General features: G+C 40.1%; 1 protein-coding gene across 3 annotated transcripts; it reads right to left on the bottom strand.

Moving 5' to 3' along the window:
• Window positions 1-11,334: 11,334 nt before the first annotated feature.
• cetn2 (centrin, EF-hand protein, 2) lies at window positions 11,335-21,234 on the bottom strand. 3 transcript variants are annotated; one of them, XM_052021601.1, is made up of 6 exons: window positions 20,893-21,234; window positions 18,060-18,079; window positions 15,182-15,340; window positions 13,282-13,410; window positions 12,476-12,613; window positions 11,335-11,731 (listed from the first exon to the last, which is right to left on the bottom strand). In XM_052021601.1, the coding sequence occupies exons 2-6, from the start codon at window positions 18,069-18,071 to the stop codon at window positions 11,642-11,644; spliced, it is 528 nt and encodes a 175-aa protein (XP_051877561.1). In that variant the 5' UTR covers window positions 18,072-18,079; window positions 20,893-21,234; the 3' UTR covers window positions 11,335-11,641. The 3 variants fall into 3 exon arrangements, with proteins under 3 accessions (XP_051877561.1, XP_051877562.1, XP_051877563.1); XM_052021602.1 differs by lacking the exon at window positions 18,060-18,079 and having other exon boundaries at window positions 20,893-21,233; XM_052021603.1 differs by lacking the exon at window positions 20,893-21,234 and having other exon boundaries at window positions 17,948-18,072.
• Between the last annotated feature and the right edge of the window lie 184 nt (window positions 21,235-21,418).

The following is a 21,418-nucleotide window of genomic DNA, read 5'->3' as shown; positions in this document are numbered from 1 at the left end:
CCCATGTGACCCCTTGCATTGCCTACTGGGTACTGCAGTTCTTTATTATAACTACATAATAATAACAACCATCACTGCCTGCAGCACACATTCAGGGGATTGTGCAGAGACCAGGTACAGTGGCATGCAAAAGTTTGGGCACCCCTGGTCAAAATTTCTGTTACTGTGAATAGCTAAGTGAGTAAAAGATGACCTGATTTCCAAAAGGCATAAAGTTAAAGATGACACATTTCTTTAATATTTTAAGCAAGAATACTTATTTATTTCCATCTTTTACAGTTTCAAAATAACAAAAAAAAGGAAAAGGGCCCAAAGCAGAAGTTTGGGCACCCTGCATGGTCAGTACTTAGTAACACCGCCTTTGGCAAGTATCACAGCTTGTAAATGCTTTCTGTAGCCAGTGGCCTAACCAGCATACAGTACCATCTGGGGTTCTCGCTCATGTCCACAGAACCTCCTGCCTGTTTCCCTGACTATCGAGTCCCCTATCACTATTGCCCTCCTCTTCTCCTCCCTTCCCTCCTGAGCAGCAGGACCAGTGCCAGAGACCTGGCTACTGCTGCATGATCCCTGTAGGTCATCCCCCTCGAGCGGAATACCTGTTTTTGAGGGGAACAGCCTCTGGGGTCCTCTGCTCTGTCTGCCTGTTCCCTTTTTCTCTCCCCTGACAGTCACCCATCTATCTGCCTCCTGGACCCTAGAAGTACCTGCTCTAAGGGGGGGGGGGGGGGGGGGGGGGGGGGTGGTGACTGCCTCCCGATGCACAGCATCTACGTACTCTCTCCCTCCCTGATGCTTCGCAGTGTTTGAGGCTGCGACTCCAGCTCATCAATTCTGAGCTGAAGTTCCTCCAGCCTCATGCACTTACTGCAGATGTGGTCACTGTGCACCACAGCAGGGTCCACTATCTCCCATATCATGCATTGCAGCACATCGCTTTGCCCTCCATCTAAACTATATTTTTCTTATCTAGCTGTAGTCTACTTAAAAATTATAACAATAACAGTAAACCTTACCTTTACTTACCAGCTACTCACGTGTTGTTGCAGATGGCCTTCGCCTCTTGATGCCAAAGCCTGTATTGCCAAAGCCACTCACTCTGACTCTGTCCACTTTGACAATGGCCGCTCCAAAACAAATGTAGCAAATGTAAATGCGTAATAAATTAGAATATCCAGATTTTTTGCAAGTCTGAATTGCTTTTACAATTATTCTTTAGATATAATGTCATGCATTATATTCACACTACAGTGTACGTGATAGTAATGAGCAAATGTACATTGCAGTGTGGCTTAGTTTGCAAATGACCTTTTAAAATTAGCAGCTTTCTCCAGAATTAATTATTATGTTACTATCGTGCATGTTTGCTGCGTTTCAGAGTTTTGACAATTTTATCCCAATTCACCCTGAGAGTCTGGGTTATTTCCCATATAGTCTTAATTTAATCTGCTTAATGAGTACACATTGCATTTATTATCACCAAGTGGGATACACTGATAGATAACAGTTGGATTGAAGAATAGGATCAATGTAAGAAATTCCTTAGAGCAGGACATAATAAAGCTATAGAATTATTTTCAGAAGATATTGCTGTTGATGGTCAGGACCACTGGAACCTGACTATGTATAAGAGTATGGGCCAAGGCAAGGTGAAAGGGAAAGCACAACTGGCTGAGAAAAGGGCTTGGAGAGAAAATAGGCCTGAAAGTTTTGCACCTTCTCAGCCCACTGCCTTCACCTACACCAGATGACATTCAACAGAGTAGACAACAAAAGTGAAACCCACCCTCCTATCAGATGCAATACTATACCAATTTCATGGTCAGTCAGCACCTTTCACTAATTGTATTGAATCTTCCAGGAGAGTTTTCTGGGATAACAAAATACTGAGGTAAGCATATCAGTATTGTTGGAACGCCAACTAACAAGATTTCTTTTTCATTTTCACAAAATTGTTTGAGTGTTGAATAATCCAATAGATAAATATTCAAATTCCAGCAGTGTTGTAAAAATTGAATTCTAACTCACATTTAGACTCAAGGTTGGTCTTGGTTAAACCTAGCATAAAATTGTCAGAATGTCATTTTAAAAAAAATCAGTGTACATAACCACAACATTCTTGACGACTATAAGTATAGCAGAATCCAAAATGTGGAGGTTACTAAACAACACGGCTGCAATTACAATTACTGTTGTCATGATACAACTCGTTTATACACTTCATTTTACTGAGATGTACACAAATACACTCCCCATCTTCGTCCTTCTCCAAAATGCTCAATAAAATAAGTCATCAATATAAACAAGGGATCTACAAGTATAGAAAAATAGCATTTGGGGCAATAACCTTATTGTAAGAACTGAAGAAAATAACTTGATGTCCAACTACAGTTGCCTATCTTTCTAGGTATTAAAAATGGAAGGTATTTGACATAAACGTTATAACCAATGTCAAACTGAAGTTATATTCTGCAGAGCCCGAAGAGGGGCAGAATTCTATCCTGCCTGGACAATGCTAAATAAGAATTTATACCTTACAGACTCATTGAGATGCATTCTTTGAAACAATTGTGATTACTTTGCCAAATGCATCTTTCCCAGCTCTTTGAAATAAGTATTCATTTCATCTCAAACCCCTGTCCTTTCCCAAAACATCTGCAATTTTTTCCCTGCAGGATCCAGGCTAGTCTGTGCAAGTTAGTAACAGTGCTCCTTCGAAATAACTTGATAAATATGTTTAAACAAATGATTTAGTAAAATACACAATCAACAGTAATTAGATGAAGTGGTTAGGAAACAAATTTATAATCGAGAAATAATCCACTGTAGAAAGACTAAGTAGCTGACTGGATGAATGGGATTCACAACAGCAGTGTCCAAAGGATGTACCAGACAACTATTTTCATGCTCCTGCCTCTGCAACTCTACAGCTGCAACATGCTTAAAGGCAAGACCCAAAGATATGTCCTCTGGGGTTGACTTGGTACTGTACCAAGGTGAATAATCAATACTGAGGAGGAATGCACCAAGTTACAGGAAGACATCAACAATAATTGGTAATGAATTTTTTATAAACACAAGGTAGTGAGATTTGGTGGGAGATAGATATCTAGCTAGTGTGGAGGAACAAATATCTTCCAGTACAAATACGACAATTGCTAAATATTGCACCATAGCTTTTTTAAAAAAAACTAAAAGAAGCAAGCCAAGCAGTCAAGAGGGACAGAATTGAAAATTTATACCAAATCCATTTCAAATCTTGACTACATCACATTTAGAATAATACATATAGTTCTGGTAGCCACTTTATAAAAAGGTGATGGAGGCATTGGAGAAGTTTTACAATGATGATAACAGGCTTGTGAGGCTACACACATCAGGAAAGGATGAACACACTGGCTATTTTCTCTTGAGAAAAAACAGCTGAGAGATGGCCTAATTGAGGTCTATAACATTATCAATGGTTTTGATAGAGTGTAGATATTTGCACTACCAGATAGTTACCATGAAATCCAATAGGGAATTGAGAAGAAACTTCTTAATCCTAAGAGTGGTGAGAACAAAGAACCTGATATCACAGGGAGTGACTGAATTGAATAGAATTGATACTGTACATTTAAGGAATAGCTGAAGAACTGCATCAGAGAGAAGGGGATAGATGGTTCTGCTGACAGATCTAGCTGAGGAGAGAAAGGAGGTTTGAGCAAAATGTAAATGTGGCACGATCATGACATGGCTTCAGGATCTGTTTTGTGCCGTATATACTATATGTTCCTACGAAGACATTAACACTTGACAGAAAAAAAGAACTTCCACTAAAGCAATTATAGACATCAGAGAATCTATTCCAGGCCACGTTCCTTTGCATGTACCCTTTTATTTTTCCAAATGCAGCATCAAGATTTTTCCCAGAATGGTATAATGGGAAACCAAAACAAATTAATCACCCATTGTAGATACCTAACAGGGAATAGGATCGTCTGAGTTGCACAGCTCATTTGCATCCTTCATAAATTGAATTACTGTGATTTCAATCTATCTAAAGTTGCTTATTTTTGGAATCCATAGAATAAATTAACTGTCCTGCTCAAATAAACTAATTTTAGCCATATATTGCAATGGTTTTATTCCTAATGACTGGGCAGGTGCCACTTTAATCTGGTTAGTTAATTGGAGTCTTTCACAAAATTTTCTATCTAATGCAAAAAAAAATCTGGAGAGGAAAAGTGCTGAGTAATGTAATATAGATAGCCAAAGAGAACCCATTATTTCCTCTAGAATTAAAACAAGATATGTTATGCAACTTTAATATCTATAGGTAAAGAACACACGAAGTCTATTTACAACTGCAGTACTTTGCCTTTTATTAAATATATTTCCTGTTTTTAATCCTGCATATTTAAAATTGAATAGAAGTGAAAATTGAACTAGACGTTATTAAAATTACTGATCAGTAGATTAAATGAGATTTTATAAGAATACAAAATTACTTCTCATTAAAGGTATACATTCAAATTTCATTGTTCAGGATGGAATGAAGGTTCACAGTTCTCAGAAATAAGTGTGATGCACACTCTTGCCTAGTCATCGTGGTTAGAATAAGAATTCCCATCAAACATATAGCCTTAATTCTTTGAACGTAGTTCTGCCTCCAATAAAGTGATACCATTCAGTGAGTTAAACATACCTCAGTCATGGACCTTTTAAGAAATCTATGTCAATACTTAAAATTTGTTTGGATTGCAAACATCACTCCATTAGATACAAGAATTCTGTACACATTTGGCTCTTTGACCAGATAAGGCTTTCAAGAAATCTGAGAATTTACTAGATTACAAATATGTGCACAAAGCAGCTGCAAAAGTAGAACCAAAGAAAGAAACTGAGGGATCAACAAAGAAATGGAGCTTTCTTACTGATGCTTTCGATCTGATGAATATTCAAAGGCAGAGATAGACTACACCAGTTCATAATTTAGTATCCTCCTCAGACTTAATCACGATACATGAATAATTTAATAAGTGTGTGCAAGACCACAGGTCAAATCACAAGGCTAACTTGGAGCAAAGCAGTTCAGAGATCCTTTTTGTCTAAGCAGTTATCAAAGCAACAGTACCAAGTAAATTATCCTCAATACTTTTCTGCTCCATAGAAAGCCGAAATTCTCTTGACCGACAAACCGGTACTTCACCTCAATCGATGGTCACCAAGTTGGTGGGAACATTTTAGCATTGATTTCCCAAAATAAACAAATCATATGATTTTAAGTGAAAAATGAATGTGATCATACAACTCCCAATCCAAAGACAAAATAAACAGTAAGCATGCTAACAAGGCAGACTAACAATCATTAACCAAACTGAAATTAAGGTTAGGAGGTAATAATCCAAAAAGAAAATTAAGATTCTTGCAAGCTCTTGGAAGATTAATCAAAAAAGTAGAATCCAAGAGAAAGTAGCAAATTGGATTAAAACTGGTTTGGTGTGAAAGCAAAAATTAAAACCTAACCCAAACCCAACCCAACAGCAGCCATCTGAACCTTATTCAGGCCTGAGTATTTGTACGGTTTACCCTACCTGACTTATTTTTAGAATAATATGTCCAGACACCAATAGAGAGTCAGATTTGACATTCACACCTGGAAAAAAAAGCACTCCAAATTCAGTTGAGGTACCTCATTCACACACACTATGTGGATGTCACCATCTGACTACAGGACCAAGGCAAACCTGCAGCCAGTGACTGGGAAATAACTCCCCAATTCTGGGCAATGTTCCACATCCATCCCCTTGCTGAAAATTACACCTTGCTGACTTGAAACTGATACACAAAACTTGTCCACCAATCCCAGGGCAAGTTCTTGGTCTGCTCGCTTGCTGAGTATCTAACAGACCTGCCACCCACTGATATCAGTCAAACTGACCCAGATAAAGTTATGAGCTGGACTGCAGAGTGTAATCCAACAAGACTGTGAATGTTTTGACATATTGCAGCTCTGACTTACACATACAGTAAAGAGGAAAAGACCAGCTGCTGGAGAAACTCAACTGGTTAGACAGCATCTGTAGAGGGAAATGGACAGTTGACTTTTCAGGTTGAGACCCTTCACCTGAACAGAAAGAGTTGAGGGGAGATAGCCAGCCATAAAGAGGCGAGGAGAAGGGGTGGGGCAAGAGCTAGCAAGCGATAGATCCAGGTGAGGAGGGGTGATTAGCAGATGGAGGAAGGAAGGATGGAAGTCGCAACAGAGGCTGGGAGGTGAGAGGTGGAGGTGGCAAAGGGCTGCAGATGATGGAATCTGATAGGAAAGGAAGATGGAGCATGGAGCCAAATAAGGCAGGTGGGGTGGGCAGGTGGAAACAGTGAGGGGAGGGGACCCAGTGGGAGGAATATGCGGGTGATGGGCAGATGGAGTAAGGGAAAGAAACTGGGTGATGGGGACTGATGGAAGGGGCTCAAATGCCTTTCATATCAATATTCCCGAAGTACCATTAATAAATCTTTTCATATTCTTCTCAAGAAGACTACCAACTATGCTATGAATTGGCGGTACATTTTCAAGTCTCCTCATACTTTCATACCTTGCATTATCTCCCGTCTTTCTACATGTTTTGAATGTGTAAAGGAGGAGTATTTGGGAGGATTGGAGGCTGAATTTCCTCAATAGATTCATTGGTGTAAGTTGGGACCTAGTTATCTACATTTTTATAGTAAGTCCCAGTCGAGTCACTGGAAACCTCTAAAAACAAGCTGCTAAAGTGGAGAAATGGTGGAGTAGGGAAGGATGGGAACATAAACATAGCACATACACCACAAGTTCACACATTTTTACATCCACATAGGGCTGGTCCAAGTCTGCAAACTTGCTCAGAAGGACACAGGTGATTCTCAAAGTAAGGTACAGTCTGGAAATTAGAATAAGAAGCTTTTATGTAAATGAAAAAAGTCACAAAAAGTGCAAAGGGAAAGGTGAAAAAAGACTAGAAGATCTCCTGGAGAGGGAAAGGTGGACTCTTGACTACTCAGCTCACAACCTGTGAATTTTCAGGCCCATAACTTCATTACGCTTAATATTCTCCCTCAATGTCCATTTAACATGTTACATACATCACAATATTTTAACAACTGTAGTATGCACAGTAATTTTTAACTCATTTATTGCAAAGTCTAATATAAATCTGAGAAAATCAACAACTTGTATTTATGTCAGACTTTTCTCCAAACAAACATCACACAGCACTTTGTAGGTAGGTGATAGAGTTGGATGGACACTGCGGATTGCCTGATGTTTGCAGAATTATCCAATAACCACAGAGTGCAGAGCGTCCTCAGAGGAACAGCAACTGTACCAGCATAAATCTGTTGGGCTGACAGCCCTGGTGCTGGGCTATACAATCCTATGACAGACCGGGCGCCTTTCAAGATGCTGTCCAACGTCACTGCTGTCTGTTTGCATAATTCCAAAGTTAAATTATATCAGATTATCAATCAAATCCATTTCCAAAGAGGTTGAAACAAGTTTTCTGTGGAATCCAGACCTGAAATATCTCAAGCTGGAACACTGAATAGTGACAGTGTAAAGATAATTGACGACTGCAAGACATGGAATGCCAAGTGCTAGTAAACGACCTTTAGGGTACTCTGCCTACACAATACTACTGCTATCCAGGAGCATCTACCAGAAAGGCCAGAGGGTGTGGAATTGAGGACTAAAAATGTCGAGCATATAAAAAAAAACTAAATTGATCACAGGGATTTTGTTCTTCAGTAAAATCATTTCACTTTTTATAAACTGTTTGTTATTCAAATCATTCTGGTGTTTTCCATGACTGAATGACAATTTTTCATTTCATATACATCAAAAGAATATGAAAGCAATTGATCAGGAGTTCCAAAGTCACAATCCCTGCCTTTACCATTACTACTCAAGTGCTGACCTCACTGCAGTCTAGGTCAAACAAAGACAAAAGAAGTGGAATTTCAGGACCGATTTCCACTGCATATGACTGTCGACTTCAAAACAGCATTTGACCAAGCACAGCATCAAGGAGCCCTGGTAAAACACTCCACTGGCTGGACTCATATCTACCTCAAAAGATAGTTATTTATTTATTAATCACATGTACATCGAAACACACGGTGAAATGCGTCTTTTTGCATTATTGAAAATGTGCTGGGGGGCAGCCCGCAAGTGTCGCCACTCTTCCCGCACCGACGTAGCATGCCCACAGCTCCTAACCTGTACGTCTTTGCAATGTGGGAGGAAACTGGAGCACCTGGAGGAAACCCACGCAGACACGGGGAGAATGTACAAACTCCTTACAGACAGTGGTGGGAAATTAACCAGGGTTGCTGGCACTGCAATAGCGTTATGCTAACCATTACTGTTGGAAGTCAATTTTCTATCCCCAGAACAATCCCTGGAGGTGTCACTCAAGGCAAGGTTCTTGACCCTGCCACCTTCAGCTGCTTTTTGAATGATTTTCAGGCAGAGTCTGAATGGCCACAAGTCACACTTGCACTGCATAAGCACCAAGCACTGATCATTTCAAACAAGGGAGATACTAACAACTTATCCATGACAGTGGCATCATTGAAGTTCCCACCATCAGCATCCTGGGAGTCACTATTCTCAAGGAGACCAGCCACATAAATAGTAGTTATAAGGACATGTTGGGCATCCTGCAGTGAGTCACTCAAATAATGAAACTTCCAAAGTCTCTCCATCACCTAGAAGATGTAAGAGGAAATGTGATAGAATAATCTCTAATTTCCTAGATGACTACAGCTCGTTAACAGCATTTAAGGAACTTTAGGCTATCTAGGACTTGACTGGCATCTCATCCATCACTCTAAATATTAATTTTTTTCCACCACCACGTGTGCCATCTACTAAATGCACTGCAGCAACTCACCAGAGATATTTACATTGCACCTCCTAAACTTACAACCACTGTCGATAAGGACAAATACAACAGGTGCTTAGGAATACCGCCATCTGCTGGTTCCCCTCCAAGTCACAAGTGTTCTAACTTGGAAGCATGTTGCCATTCTTTCATCGATACGATGGGGGAAAAAAATAATTTGGTACACAAAGCCCTTCCATCATGCCTCTCCCCACCCTCTCCCCAAGAAATTAAACACACAAAACTCTTGAGCATTTACCCACCATTACTGTAAATATTGTCACTTAGTTTTTGCAAAAGATACCTCCTTGACCACCGCAACTTGAATGTTCTTTAACAGCATCTGGTGCTGACTGGGATGGAAATGAGTCGAGCCAAGTGTAGATGGAGATGACATTTGTCCAATTCTTCTTTAAAGATCCCTGGGACTTCCACGTTTAAAATGCGTAATATGTATGTGTGCAAAATCTGTAAAAGCCTTCATTACATCTTGATAGTTACATAAAGAGGAGGTGGTTTTGAACAGAAAACCTGGAAATTTAGCGGAAGGACATAATTTAAATGCCTTGTGCAGGTTTCTACCTTGACAGCCAGCATGACTGGCATGCTGGCAACCCTGTCAGTTGGAAAAGCCTGCAGCATTGGAACCACAGCCAAGGCAGAAGACGCTCTGGTCTCCAGAGTGAGAGCGTGTGTCTGTGTGCATGCATGTGTGTTAGGGAAAGGGTGTATAGTAGAGAGAGGTGGTGACAGGTGAGTGGGGTTAATGCTGCTCATCTTAGATCCAGAAGCAGGCAAGTTTACCGGACCAGGTGGAAACACTCCTGCTCCTTTGTGACCCACAAACAATAATCAAACTGCATTTCTGGATCTGGCCATCCCATGTTATTTTATCTGCCTTGATTCGTGGGAGCATGGGAAAGCCAGCCAAACAGGTTAACAAATCCTCATCCTCCTTAAAAACTGTTACAAACTGATCCAATACCTGATATGTTCCTCTTCAGCCTCTGTTAAAATTGAAACTGAGCAGGTATGAGGTGGATTGAGGTTGTCTGGAATTTTCTTAAAAATTTTTAAGAAAAATTACCCTACTCATCCTACTCAAATATACTTGTTCTGAAGGTTAAAATTACCTTCTATCTCAGCATCACTTTTTATCCATCTCCATTTGTGTCAGAGATGCTTGAATGTCTATAAAATCTGTCAAGTAGTCTTTACTTAAGTTTAATACAAATTGGTCTGCAAAATGCATATAACAAATGTTTTCCTTCATAAATATTTGTGCAACCTGTACTTTGGAAGTACTCTAATGTAACTTTTTCTAATCTCTTGCTGGTTATTTAAATGTGCAGAAAATAGTTCTCAGAGCTGGATATCTAATCTGGAAAAATGGAAAGTTAAAGTGGGTGGACGGATTAGTAAATTTGCAGATGATACAAGGATTGGAGGCATTGTGGATAGTGTAGAAGATTGCCAAAGGATACAACAGTGGGATATAGGTCAGTTGCAGATATAGGAAGAGAATTGCCAGATGGAGTTTAATCTGGCTAAGTGTGGGGTGTTACACTTTGGGAGATCAAATGTATAGGGACAGTACACAGTTAATGACAGGACTCGTAATAACATTGATGTACAAAGGGATTTAGGGTCCAAGTCCATAGCTCCCTGAAAGTGGCTGCATAAGCTGATTGGGTGGTAAAGAAGGCAAATGGCATACTTTATTAGTCTAGGCATCAGGCTTTATAAAACTCTGGTTAGGCCACATCTGGAACATTGCTTTCAATTTTGGTTGCCCCATTATAGGAAGGATGTGGAGGCTTTGGAGATGGTGCAGAAGAGGTTTACCAGGATGCTGCCTGGATTAGAGGGCATGTGCTATGAGAAGAGATTGGACAAATTTGGGTTGTTTGCTCTGCAGTGGCGGAGGCTGAGGGGAGACCTGATGGAAGTTTATAAGATTATGAGAGGCATAGATGGAGTAGACAGCCAGTAGCTTTTTTCCAGGGTCGAAATGTCTAATACCAGAGGGCATGCATTTAAGTTGAGAGGGGAAAAGTTCAAAGGGGATGTGCGGGGCAAGTTTTGTTTTTACACAGAGAGTGGTGGGCGCCTGGAATGTGCTTCCAGGGGTGGTACGGGAGGCAAGTATGATAGAGGCATTTAAGAAGCTCTTAGATAGGTACACGAATATGCAGGGAATGGAGGAATATGGACATTGTGTAAGCAGAAGGGATTAGTTTAGTAAGACGTTTAATTATTAGTTTAATTAGTTCAACACAACATCATGGGCTGAAGGGCCTGTTCCTGTGCTGTACTGTTCTATGTTCTATGTAAAGTGTACTAAAAATATCAATAAATTTTAACGATATCCATGTTTCTTCAAATGTCAGACAATTGTACAGAAGTGAAAGTTGCTTCACAAAAATGGTAATGGTACAAAGGTGCTTGTTTATTATAGCCTAAGATGTAAGCAAAATTCCTTTTAAAATTACTTTTATATCCCATAAAATCAAATCTTCAATAATTTTTTTCATCTATGAAATTTACTTAAGTAACTCATTTCCTTCCATTGTTTGCATTGGAAAGTCATTTTGCTATTATTTTCCACACACACATACATCAGGTTAGTTGCCTCTATCCACTGTCCTGTTCAATAAGCATGCTTTAAAACAGACATGAATAAACATGTGACATGCATACAAGTAAAACACATGTGACATGCATAAATTCGTACATTAGTACAAACTCGTCTTTTTCATTATTCGAAGGAACTCTTGCTCATTCACTTCCCCATCTCCATCTCGATCTGCTTCATCAATCATTTCCTGTGCAGCAAGAGGGGAAAAAAAGAGGCAGATGTTCAAAACTAATGTGATGGAAGCATAACCACATTTATTGCCTTTGATGCAAGTGTAAAAATCTGGTACAAGTTCCTTGGTATAGAACAGAACCCAAGGAAAAAACTGAAATCAATTTCAATGGGATCAGTTTGTCTCTGGAAGTGAGCAATTTTTCTGATGTCTCTCTTAGCCAACCTGATTTTACCTTTAAGATCTTAAACTCTTCCACCAGTGGTAAAAGGTTCTCTCTATCAGTTTCTTTCAAAATCCTAAAGACACGTTCAAGTCATGACTTAACTTTCTAAATTTCAGAGTATAAAAGATTTATGTAAACCCTCTTCATCATCTAACTAAGAGAGCTCTGAACAGCCTGATGGATCAGTGCTGCAATTCTTCCAACTAGATTGTGTGAAAGACAAGAAACAAAACACTGAAATCCTTCAACTGTTAAAGAGATCAGTTAGAAATATTTCAATCAATCTTCCACATCAGATGATATTTGAGTGCACGAAACAAGTTATGTGGCATTTTTCCAAAGAAACCAGGGAACTCGCCATACATACTGGCCATCAGGCTGCCTTTGCCTCATAGTACAGAAACAAATCAACAAGATAATCAGTTTTCAAACAATAATTAATTGTTTGTCCAGAGCTCTGGAACATCCAGAGAATGTGAAAGACAGTATGCAAATTGACGTCCTTACTTTCATCAAATGTCTAAGAAATTCACCTGTAACTCTTCATCTGTAAGGTTTTCTCCAAGTTCCTTTGCCACACGTTTCAGGTTTTTGAATGAAATTCGCCCAGTTTCATCATCATCAAACAACCTAAACGCTTTCAGAATTTCCTCCTTTGTATCTTTCTCAGCCTGGAAATTAATGAATGTAAAAACATTCAACTGACAATTCTGCTAAAATCAGAAATAATTGTCACACATCAGTTAAGATCTTCAGGCATTGTACTGTTACACAAACGCTAAGATTCTGTTTAAGTGGGATTAACAACAGGCAAATCTAAATTCAGTTGCACTTCTACATATTGCAGCAAATTTACTGATAGTTGAATGCTAACATAAGAAGAATATGTCAAATTGTACATAATTCCACAGAGTTAACTGTCCTTTTCTATGATGTAGAATAGTCCATAACTCAATGAAGGCTTTTGAGATGACTTGTAGGTTAACTAGCCACCTCAGTTTACCTTCCACAGCCATGGTGACCAAATTATTAAGTATATTCAGTATATTTATTAACAATATTAAGTATAAGTTGAGATAGACAGATTTTCAGAATAAAGGGAAGTTAAGGATCATGGGGAATAGACAGGTGAAAGGGATTGAGGCCAAAATCTAATTTGCCATTACATTACTGGTAGGAAGAGGTTTCAGGGCTAAAAGACCAGCTCCTGCTCTATTTCTTATGTTCTTGTATTTGCTAAAGCAAAATCCAAGTTTACAGATCAGATTTTAACTCTCCAAATCATGATAGTGTTTTGTTTTTAGAAAGGATGCAATAAAGCCTTCATGTTAGAAATTACCATCTTTTGTGTGATCACAGACAAAAATTCATTAAAGTCAATCTTCCCAGTGCCTTCCTTATCAATTTCTGCAATCATCTTCTTTATTTCTTCTTTCTTGGGTTCAAATCCCAAAGCTCTCATTGCAACCTGGAAAATAAGTTGGAAAAAAGTCATGTATTTCTTGTAGTCGAATGAACAATTGGATGATTGTCAGACAAGTAGATTGATTCAACAATTGAATCTTAGTTCTTCTTTATTGAAAATTCAGCACAGTAATAAAGAAAATGCAGATTCTTGTTTATTGGAAAGTCACATTTCATTGCATAGAACAAGAACAGATGTGGCAGTTTTAATATGTTATTGGTATCGCTTTCAGATCAGTAATATATGTTGTACATGTGTTTGATTAAATTCACCATAGATATTAAATCTCCATGTGTAAACTGCATTTTGGAGTAGTAACAAACTCAGCCCTGGTACAAATGATTCACAAGTTGCCTAGATGCATCACTGTATAATGCTCAGTCATGCAAAGGAAACATACAAAACAATGACCCGCCAATGGAAGTGAGCAATGATAATTTCCTCGTGGACCAAGTAACCAACTGAAAAAGAATTGGGTACCATAGAACCATAGAACAATACAGCACAATACTGGCCCTTCGGCCCAACATGTTGTGCCAACCTTCAAACCACACCTAAGACTATCTAACCCCTTCCTCCCACATATCCCTCTATCTTAAATTCCTCCATATGCTTATCTAACAATCTCTTGAACTTGACCAATGTATCAGCCTCCACCACCACCCCAGGCAGCGCATTCCATGCACCAACCACTCTCTGGGTGAAAAACCTCCCTCTGACATCTCCCTTGAACTTCCCACCCAATACCTTAAAGCCATGCCCTCTTGTATTGAGCATTAGTGCCCTGGGAAAGAGGCGCTGGCTGCCCACTCAATCTATTCCTCTTAATATTTTGTATACCTCTGTCATTTCTCCCCTCATCCTCCTTCTCTCTAATGAGTAAAGCCCTAGCTCCTTTAGTCTCTCCTCATAATCCATACTCTCTAATCCAGGCAGCATCCTGGTAAATCTCCTCTGCACCCTTTCCAACGCCTCCACATCCTTCCTATAATGAGGCGCCCAGAACTGGACACAGTACTCTAAGTATGGTCTAACCAGAGTTTTATAAAGCTGCATCATTACTTTGCAGCTCTTAAACTCGATCCCACGACTTATGAAAGCTAACATCCCATAAGCTTTCTTAACTACCCTATCCACCTGTGAGGCAACTTTCAGTGATCTGCGGATTATGAACCCTCCAGATCCCTCTGCTCCTCCACACTACCCAGAATCCTGCCATTAACCTTGTACTCCACCTTGGAGTTAGTCCTCCCAAAGTGTACCACCTCACACTTCTCCAGATTGAACTCCATCTGCCACTTGTCAGCCCAGCTCTGCATCCTATCAATATCCCTTTGTAAGATTCAACAGCCCTTCACACTATCCACAACACCACCGATCTTCGTGTCATCTGCAAACTTGCTAATCCACCCTTCCACCCCCTCATCTAAGTCATTAATAAATATCACAAAAAGTAGAGGTCCCAGAACTGATCCCTGTGGGACTCCACTAGTCACAGCCCTCCAATCCGAATGCAGTCCCTCCACCACAACCCTCTGCTTTCTACAGGCAAGCCAATTCTGAATCCACACGGCCAAGTCTCCCTGGATCCCTTGGCCTCTGAACTTCTGAAGAAGCCTACCACGTGGAACCTTGTCAAACGCCTTACTAAAATCCACGTCAACCACATCTACTACACTACCCTCATCAATCTGTCTGGTCACCTCCTCAAAGAACCCTATCAGGCTAGTGAGGCAAGATCTTCCCTTCGCAAAGCATTCACAATGGTATATACCTTTAATTCTTTTACGTCAATAGATCCAGTGCCATCCGTGTCAAACAGATCAAATGCTTCTCTTATTTCCTGCTTTTGATCTTCAGTAATTTCTGGTTTTGGTCCAGGCTTCTTCCTCTGTGCTGTTGCACTCAAAGGTGTTTTTTTATAGACAGGAGTCTGCAACATTGCAACATAATGTCTTTTAAATTAAGTGATTTTTTAATCAATGTTTTTCAATGTTAGCAAATATCTCTGTAAATACCAACAAACAACATTCACAAAATTAATTTCATGGAAGGCAAACATCCCTAAGCACCACAAACAAAGATACAAAAAATGGATGCAGGAAAATTAAGAGATGCACTGAGAAGCTCAATTAAGTGTGGGATTTTAGAGGAAAGTCTTAAGGAAGAATTGATGAAATGGCAGTGGAAGATTCTGGCATATTGATAGCAGGCTCTATGCAGTAAATGGTGGAGCAGTGATGGAGGACCTGCACAGAGTGACACTGGTCTGGAGGAAGTCACAAACAATAGGAGCGAGGCATGAAAATATATAAAACCAAAGATGATAGTTTCAGATCTGGAGCTGTGTGTGTATGGAAGGTGGCACTGGGGAGGTGGTTAAGGGGGTCTAAGTAGTGGGAGTCATAAAGTGAGACATTTTTTTTTATCAGGAACAAAGTTTGAAGTGCAAGCACTTTTCACCCCTTAACTTTTTCCTATCAATTCCCTCTCACTCCATCCACCACTTAAATTGTCTCTTTTTGGTGTGGAGTTTTATCTGTGCCAGGTGCATTCTTGTACATGGCTGTTATTCACAGAAAGAAATCACAGAAAGAAAGGAACAGTAACATAAACCCTGCATGATCCTTGATGCAAAGCTATCATAAGTTACGTACCGAATGGGCTCTTCTAGCTTACAGTAAGTCTCTACTCATTTCATGTAAAGCAAGCAACTGAATGCACAATTTCTCCAATAAATGCCCAGCCTGCAATGTTTATACTTTTATTATAAAAAAAGTATCCTGAAAATAATTGTTTTCTATAGAATTATTTGGAAGAGGCAAGTACCATAAGAAATATGGTAGATTTAAGCACAATGAAAACAAAATTAAGTAGCACAGTAATGATGATAATGACATCCAAGACCTGTGATATGCAACATCCGTAGGGGCCAATGAAAATTTAAAAAAATCTGAAACAAAAACAGAAAGTGCTAGAAACACTCAGCAGATCAGGCAGCAGTTGTGGAAAGAGAAATGGAGTGAATGCCTCAGGTTGAAGAACATTGATCAAACTTTGGACAGCTCCAATAACCTCGTGCTGCCTGTATGGAGTTTGTATGTTCTCTCTGTGACCACAATGGTTTCCTCTGGATGCTCCAGTCTCCTCCAACATCCCAAAAATGTGCAGATTAGTAAGTAAATTGGCCATTGTAAACTGCCCCTGGTGTGTGTAGGTGAGTGATGGGATCAGGAGGGAGATGAAGGGAATGTGGGGAGAACAAAATGGGATTTAGTAAAAATGGGTTCTTGATAGTTAATGCTAACTCGATGGGTCAAAGGATCTGTTTCTGTGCTGTATGATTCCATGTCTATATCAGTGAACCTTGTGACAAAACATTCAAAGACAATTCACACAACTTTTCTTAAGATAAAATTTGATATCACACCACAATAGATGAAATTCTCTTATTCAACAGTGACCAGATCTGGAGGTGAGCAGTGGTACATTTGTCTCCTAAAATTACACAAGAAACAGAATAAATAATAGAGGCCTATTAATGCCGCATCTTGGAGTACTGGTTAAAAATGAATAAATAAGCCAGCAATGTAACTTATTCTTCGACACTTTACAGTTCATTCTGTTGTACCATTTATCCAAAAAAACAAATATGCTACCATGCTTGGGTTACTTGGACAATGAACGGTATATGGCACAATATATCTGTAGAATATCTGTGCCATTGTGCTTATGATTAAATTCCATTGAGTAATAACAATTGTTATCAGATTTTTGGCATATATCTGGCCTAATCCTATAAATTAATTGCTATAAAGTTCTGAATTAATATGAAATAAAAGCAAAGAAATATTGAAGATACCCAGCAGGTCATGCAGTAACTGTGAAAAGAGAAAAAGTGGTAACATTTCTAGTCTATGCCTTTTCATCAGAGCTGAAGAGGTTCTGAGGAATAATCATATACCTGAAACATTAACTCTGTTTCTCTTTTCACAGATGCTGCCTTACTACAACAAAAGATTAACCAGTGTTGGTTCTGGTACTTTGTTCAGTGGCGTGTCTACGCTTCGTCTGGTCAGCCGAGACTCACACAGCAGTTCAACTGGTGTTGGGCCATGTCCATGCCGACAGCAGATCAGTAGTTTAACTGTTAATGATTTTATGTGAGATGATTCAATGATAGAGAACTGTTCTGTGCAACAACACATTCTATAAGCACATCAGTTTAAAACTTCCTTACTGTCCATTTTTCCTCAGCATGTCCGTGTGCCGGGAGTGAGTGGGCGAGGGAAGAACGGGCAAAGAGGAAATGCAGAATCATATCCAAGAACCTTTTAGCTGACATTAAATTGAGTCTGGTGCCTGCATCTATCCAATTTTTTTTAAATACTCAACATTTACCACCCCCCGCCCCCCCCCCCCCCCCCCCCCCCCCCCCAAAATTGTGCAATGTCCCTGTTTTCACCTCTGATTCACTATTCTCACGCAAATCCTCCATTCTCAGTTCCAACCCCATTCTCTTCTTCGTTCTATTATTCACCTGCTATTGTTACCAGGTGTCCAGCGACCCACTGACAGAAAGGCTCCGGCTTTCCTCTCAACACATTGATACACACGGGCCAGAACACAGGAGCAGAAGGGCCGCCACTCACCTTTGCAGCCATTTCGCACCCTGTAAGCAAAGTATTGTGAATTAGATTACAACGCCCGTACGGGCAGTCGTTTTGTCAAACACCACAACTCTGAAACGAAGCACCATAACAACGGGTCCACCAATCACAGCACAACAATTCCAGCAGCCACCCTTCAGTTCCACCAATGCAATGGAACGCAGACGCCAATCATCCTACGTTGCGGACTAGTTGTCAAGATTTTTCCCCAATCATACTACAAAATCCCGCCTCTATCTGCATCCAATGACACCGATTGGCTAATACCGCTAGTCATCTCCGCCTGGTTGGCCAGATTTGTGTGCAACCTATTAATCACTGCTGATGACTCCAACAACAGCCCATGTTTTAAAGACGAAGGGATAACGGATTTGTGCAGAGACGAATGTGAGAGTAGAGCTAAAACGGTAGAATATGGTAGGGTGGAAGGTGAGGTAGTATGGTATTACAGGTTAGTACTTTTCACCACAATCTTTTCACATATTACATCAGTTTGTTAGAATTCTGAATTTTCTTTTGCTTTTAGAGTTCTTGACCTGGCTAATTATTTGGCTAAAATCCGGGAAAAAAAACTGCAGATGCTAGAAGTCTAAAATAAGTCTACAACTTCAGGTAACTTCATATCTCTATCTGTACTAGTCGCCCATCTGTGATTATGGACTCAGCTTTTATTATCTTGTCCCCTTTTTTTGGTCCTCTGAGAGTGAAGGACACATCCAGCCTGACGTGTCAGGCATGTTTTTCTGCTCTGCATTTTGCAGCCCCTCCGTTATTTTGTCTCTGTTCTCATTCTCTAACTGCTCCCATTCACTCATTGATCAGATGACCTTGTTTACAGCTTATCCCCATGGTCGGCCAGGTTTTACTCTATCACAGACTTCCCTGCCTCCTTTTGTCTTCTCCACAGTTCTGACGAAGTATCTTGAAACATTACCTCTGTTCCTCTTCCTACAGAAGTGGAATAACCCGCCATTTTCTATAATTACTTAATTTGTTTTGGCTGTTGGAATTAGTAATTCTCATGTTCCAAAGTGTAATAAGGCAAAAGAGTGAGAGACATCCTAGGACCTTTGAATCCTAATAGGAGACCATTTTTGCTTATTACATCCATGCCAGTTAACAAAAAAACCTGGACACACACAATTCTGCAGATGCTGGAATCTGGAGCAATACACAAAAAGTGCTGGAGGAACTCAGCAGGTCAGACAGCATCTATGGAAGGAAATAAACAGTTGACGTTTTGGACTGAGACCCTTCATCAGGACTGGAAAGGAAGAGGACAGAAGCCAGAAAAAAGGTGGGGGGAGGGGGAAGACCACAAACAGGCAGGTGATAGGTGAGTTTAAAAAAAACCTGTCCAACCAAATCCTATCTTCTAACATTTGGTCTGTAGCCCTGCAGGTCATGGCTCTTCATATTAAACATCCAAATACTTTTTGTGGTGAGGATTTGTCAGGCAATGATTTTTCAGACTCTGGGTGAAAAGTATGTTCCTAATCTCACCTCAAATCCTTTCACCAAATAATTTAAATCTGTGCCCCCTTTGGTAATTAAGACAGGTCCTTTTTATCTCTTCTATCTGAGCCCCTTATGCATTTATACTTCCTTGCTCAAGTCTCCTGTAGCTTCATCTGTTCCAAAGAAAACAAGACTAAGTTATCTGATCTTTCCCTGCTGCTGCAATCTTTTACTCCTGGCAATATCCTTGCAAATCCCCTCTGTACCCTCTCCAGTGTACTCTCATCTTTCCCATAATGTAGTTGCTAGAACTCTCTGCAATTCTTGAGCTGTTAACCCCCTTTCCTCCCCCCCCTCAATGTTCTACACAATTCTAGCATTCTAGCAAAAGCTTCCTGCTTACATTCTCTGCCTTCTACTTTGCTTGGCTGATGAAGGAAACCATCCCATATGTCACTGTAACCTCCTGATTGACTTGTCTGGCCACCTTTAAGCATTTGTGGACATATTCTCCAAGGTCCCCCTGTTCCTCCAAACCTCTCTATCTTTCTACTTATTGTCCCTTGCCTATTTCCACTTTAGTTGGTGACCATATGAAACTAAATGGGAATATTAGCAGTGATGAGGATGCGAAGGCTAATGGAAAAGCTGAGTGGATGAGCAAAATCATTGCACTTGGAGAATGATGTGGAAAGATGAGAAGTTATCCGCAAGCACAAAAAAAATAGAAATCCTGAGGTTTTTTAACTGTGAGCTATTGAAAAATGTTGATGTTCAAAGGAACCTGAGTGCTTTTGTTAATCAGTTACTAAAGGTTAACATATGGGTGCAGGAACAAATATTACATTGGCCTTCATTGGAAAAAAGATTTGAGTACAAGAATAAAAATGTCTTATTTCCATTATGTAGAGTCTTGGTTAAACTATACCTGGAGAATTATAGTTTTGATCTCCTTACCTGAAGAAGATGTACTTGCTATATAGAGTGGATTAAAGATTCACCAAAATGGTTCCTGGGATGTTGGGTCTGTCACATGAGGAGAGATTGAGTAGGCTAGGCCTTTCTGTTCATTGATGGAAAGAAAATACTGGGCTAGATGTTGGATGTTTTCCAAGGCTCGGGAGTCTAGTACTGTACTGGAGCTCAAAATACGCATAGGCTAATTAAGATTGAAATGGGAAGATATCTGTGCAATTGGAGGATGAGAGTTTGGAAGGCTGTTATGAATTGCTTTCAAAACAGAGATTGGGGATGGAGCAAGAAAATGTTGAGGTGAAAGATTAGTCATGATCTTGTTGAATAGAAGAGTAGGCTGCGGCGGGGGGGGGGGGGGGGGGGGGGTTGTCGAATGGCCTACCATGTTGTCGTGTTTATAGCAGTTGAAGGGTTCGGCTGAAAAGTCCTCAACATGAAACGTCGATCATGTTTCTATCTTCACTTTCAGCATTTTCTGTTCTTGACTCGTCTTGAGGCTGAGTTCAGTCGCCAAGGTACTCGGTTCAAAGGCCCTGCGCAGCCTATTAACCAGAATTATATTCCTTGAATACACCAATAAAGCTTATTTTCAGTTGTTTCACAATGTTTCGGTAACATTGGGCAATTCATTATAAACATTTAATACTCCATGCACGAATCGATTTTATTTGACGTTCATTCACAAACGTCAAACACTGCAACCTGCAACAACATTTTTGTGAATGAGTTCACGGGGAGCATTGAAACGAGTCACCACTCGTGAATTCCGATTGGCTGCCGTCTCAGACGCCATCGCCGGCCCATGATCACTCGATGCTTTGATTGGTTCGCGGACCAATCACCAGAGCAACGCCACGCCAGTTTCCCTTTACACCAATCAGGAGGGAGAATTCCGGCCTTTGGGCCAA

The sequence above is a fragment of the Pristis pectinata genome, chromosome 8 (assembly GCF_009764475.1).
Source record: "Pristis pectinata isolate sPriPec2 chromosome 8, sPriPec2.1.pri, whole genome shotgun sequence".
NCBI classification, from domain to species: Eukaryota; Metazoa; Chordata; class Chondrichthyes; order Rhinopristiformes; family Pristidae; genus Pristis; species Pristis pectinata.
Note: the sequence above shows the minus strand (reverse complement) of the source record. Positions and strands in the feature narration are given on the sequence as shown.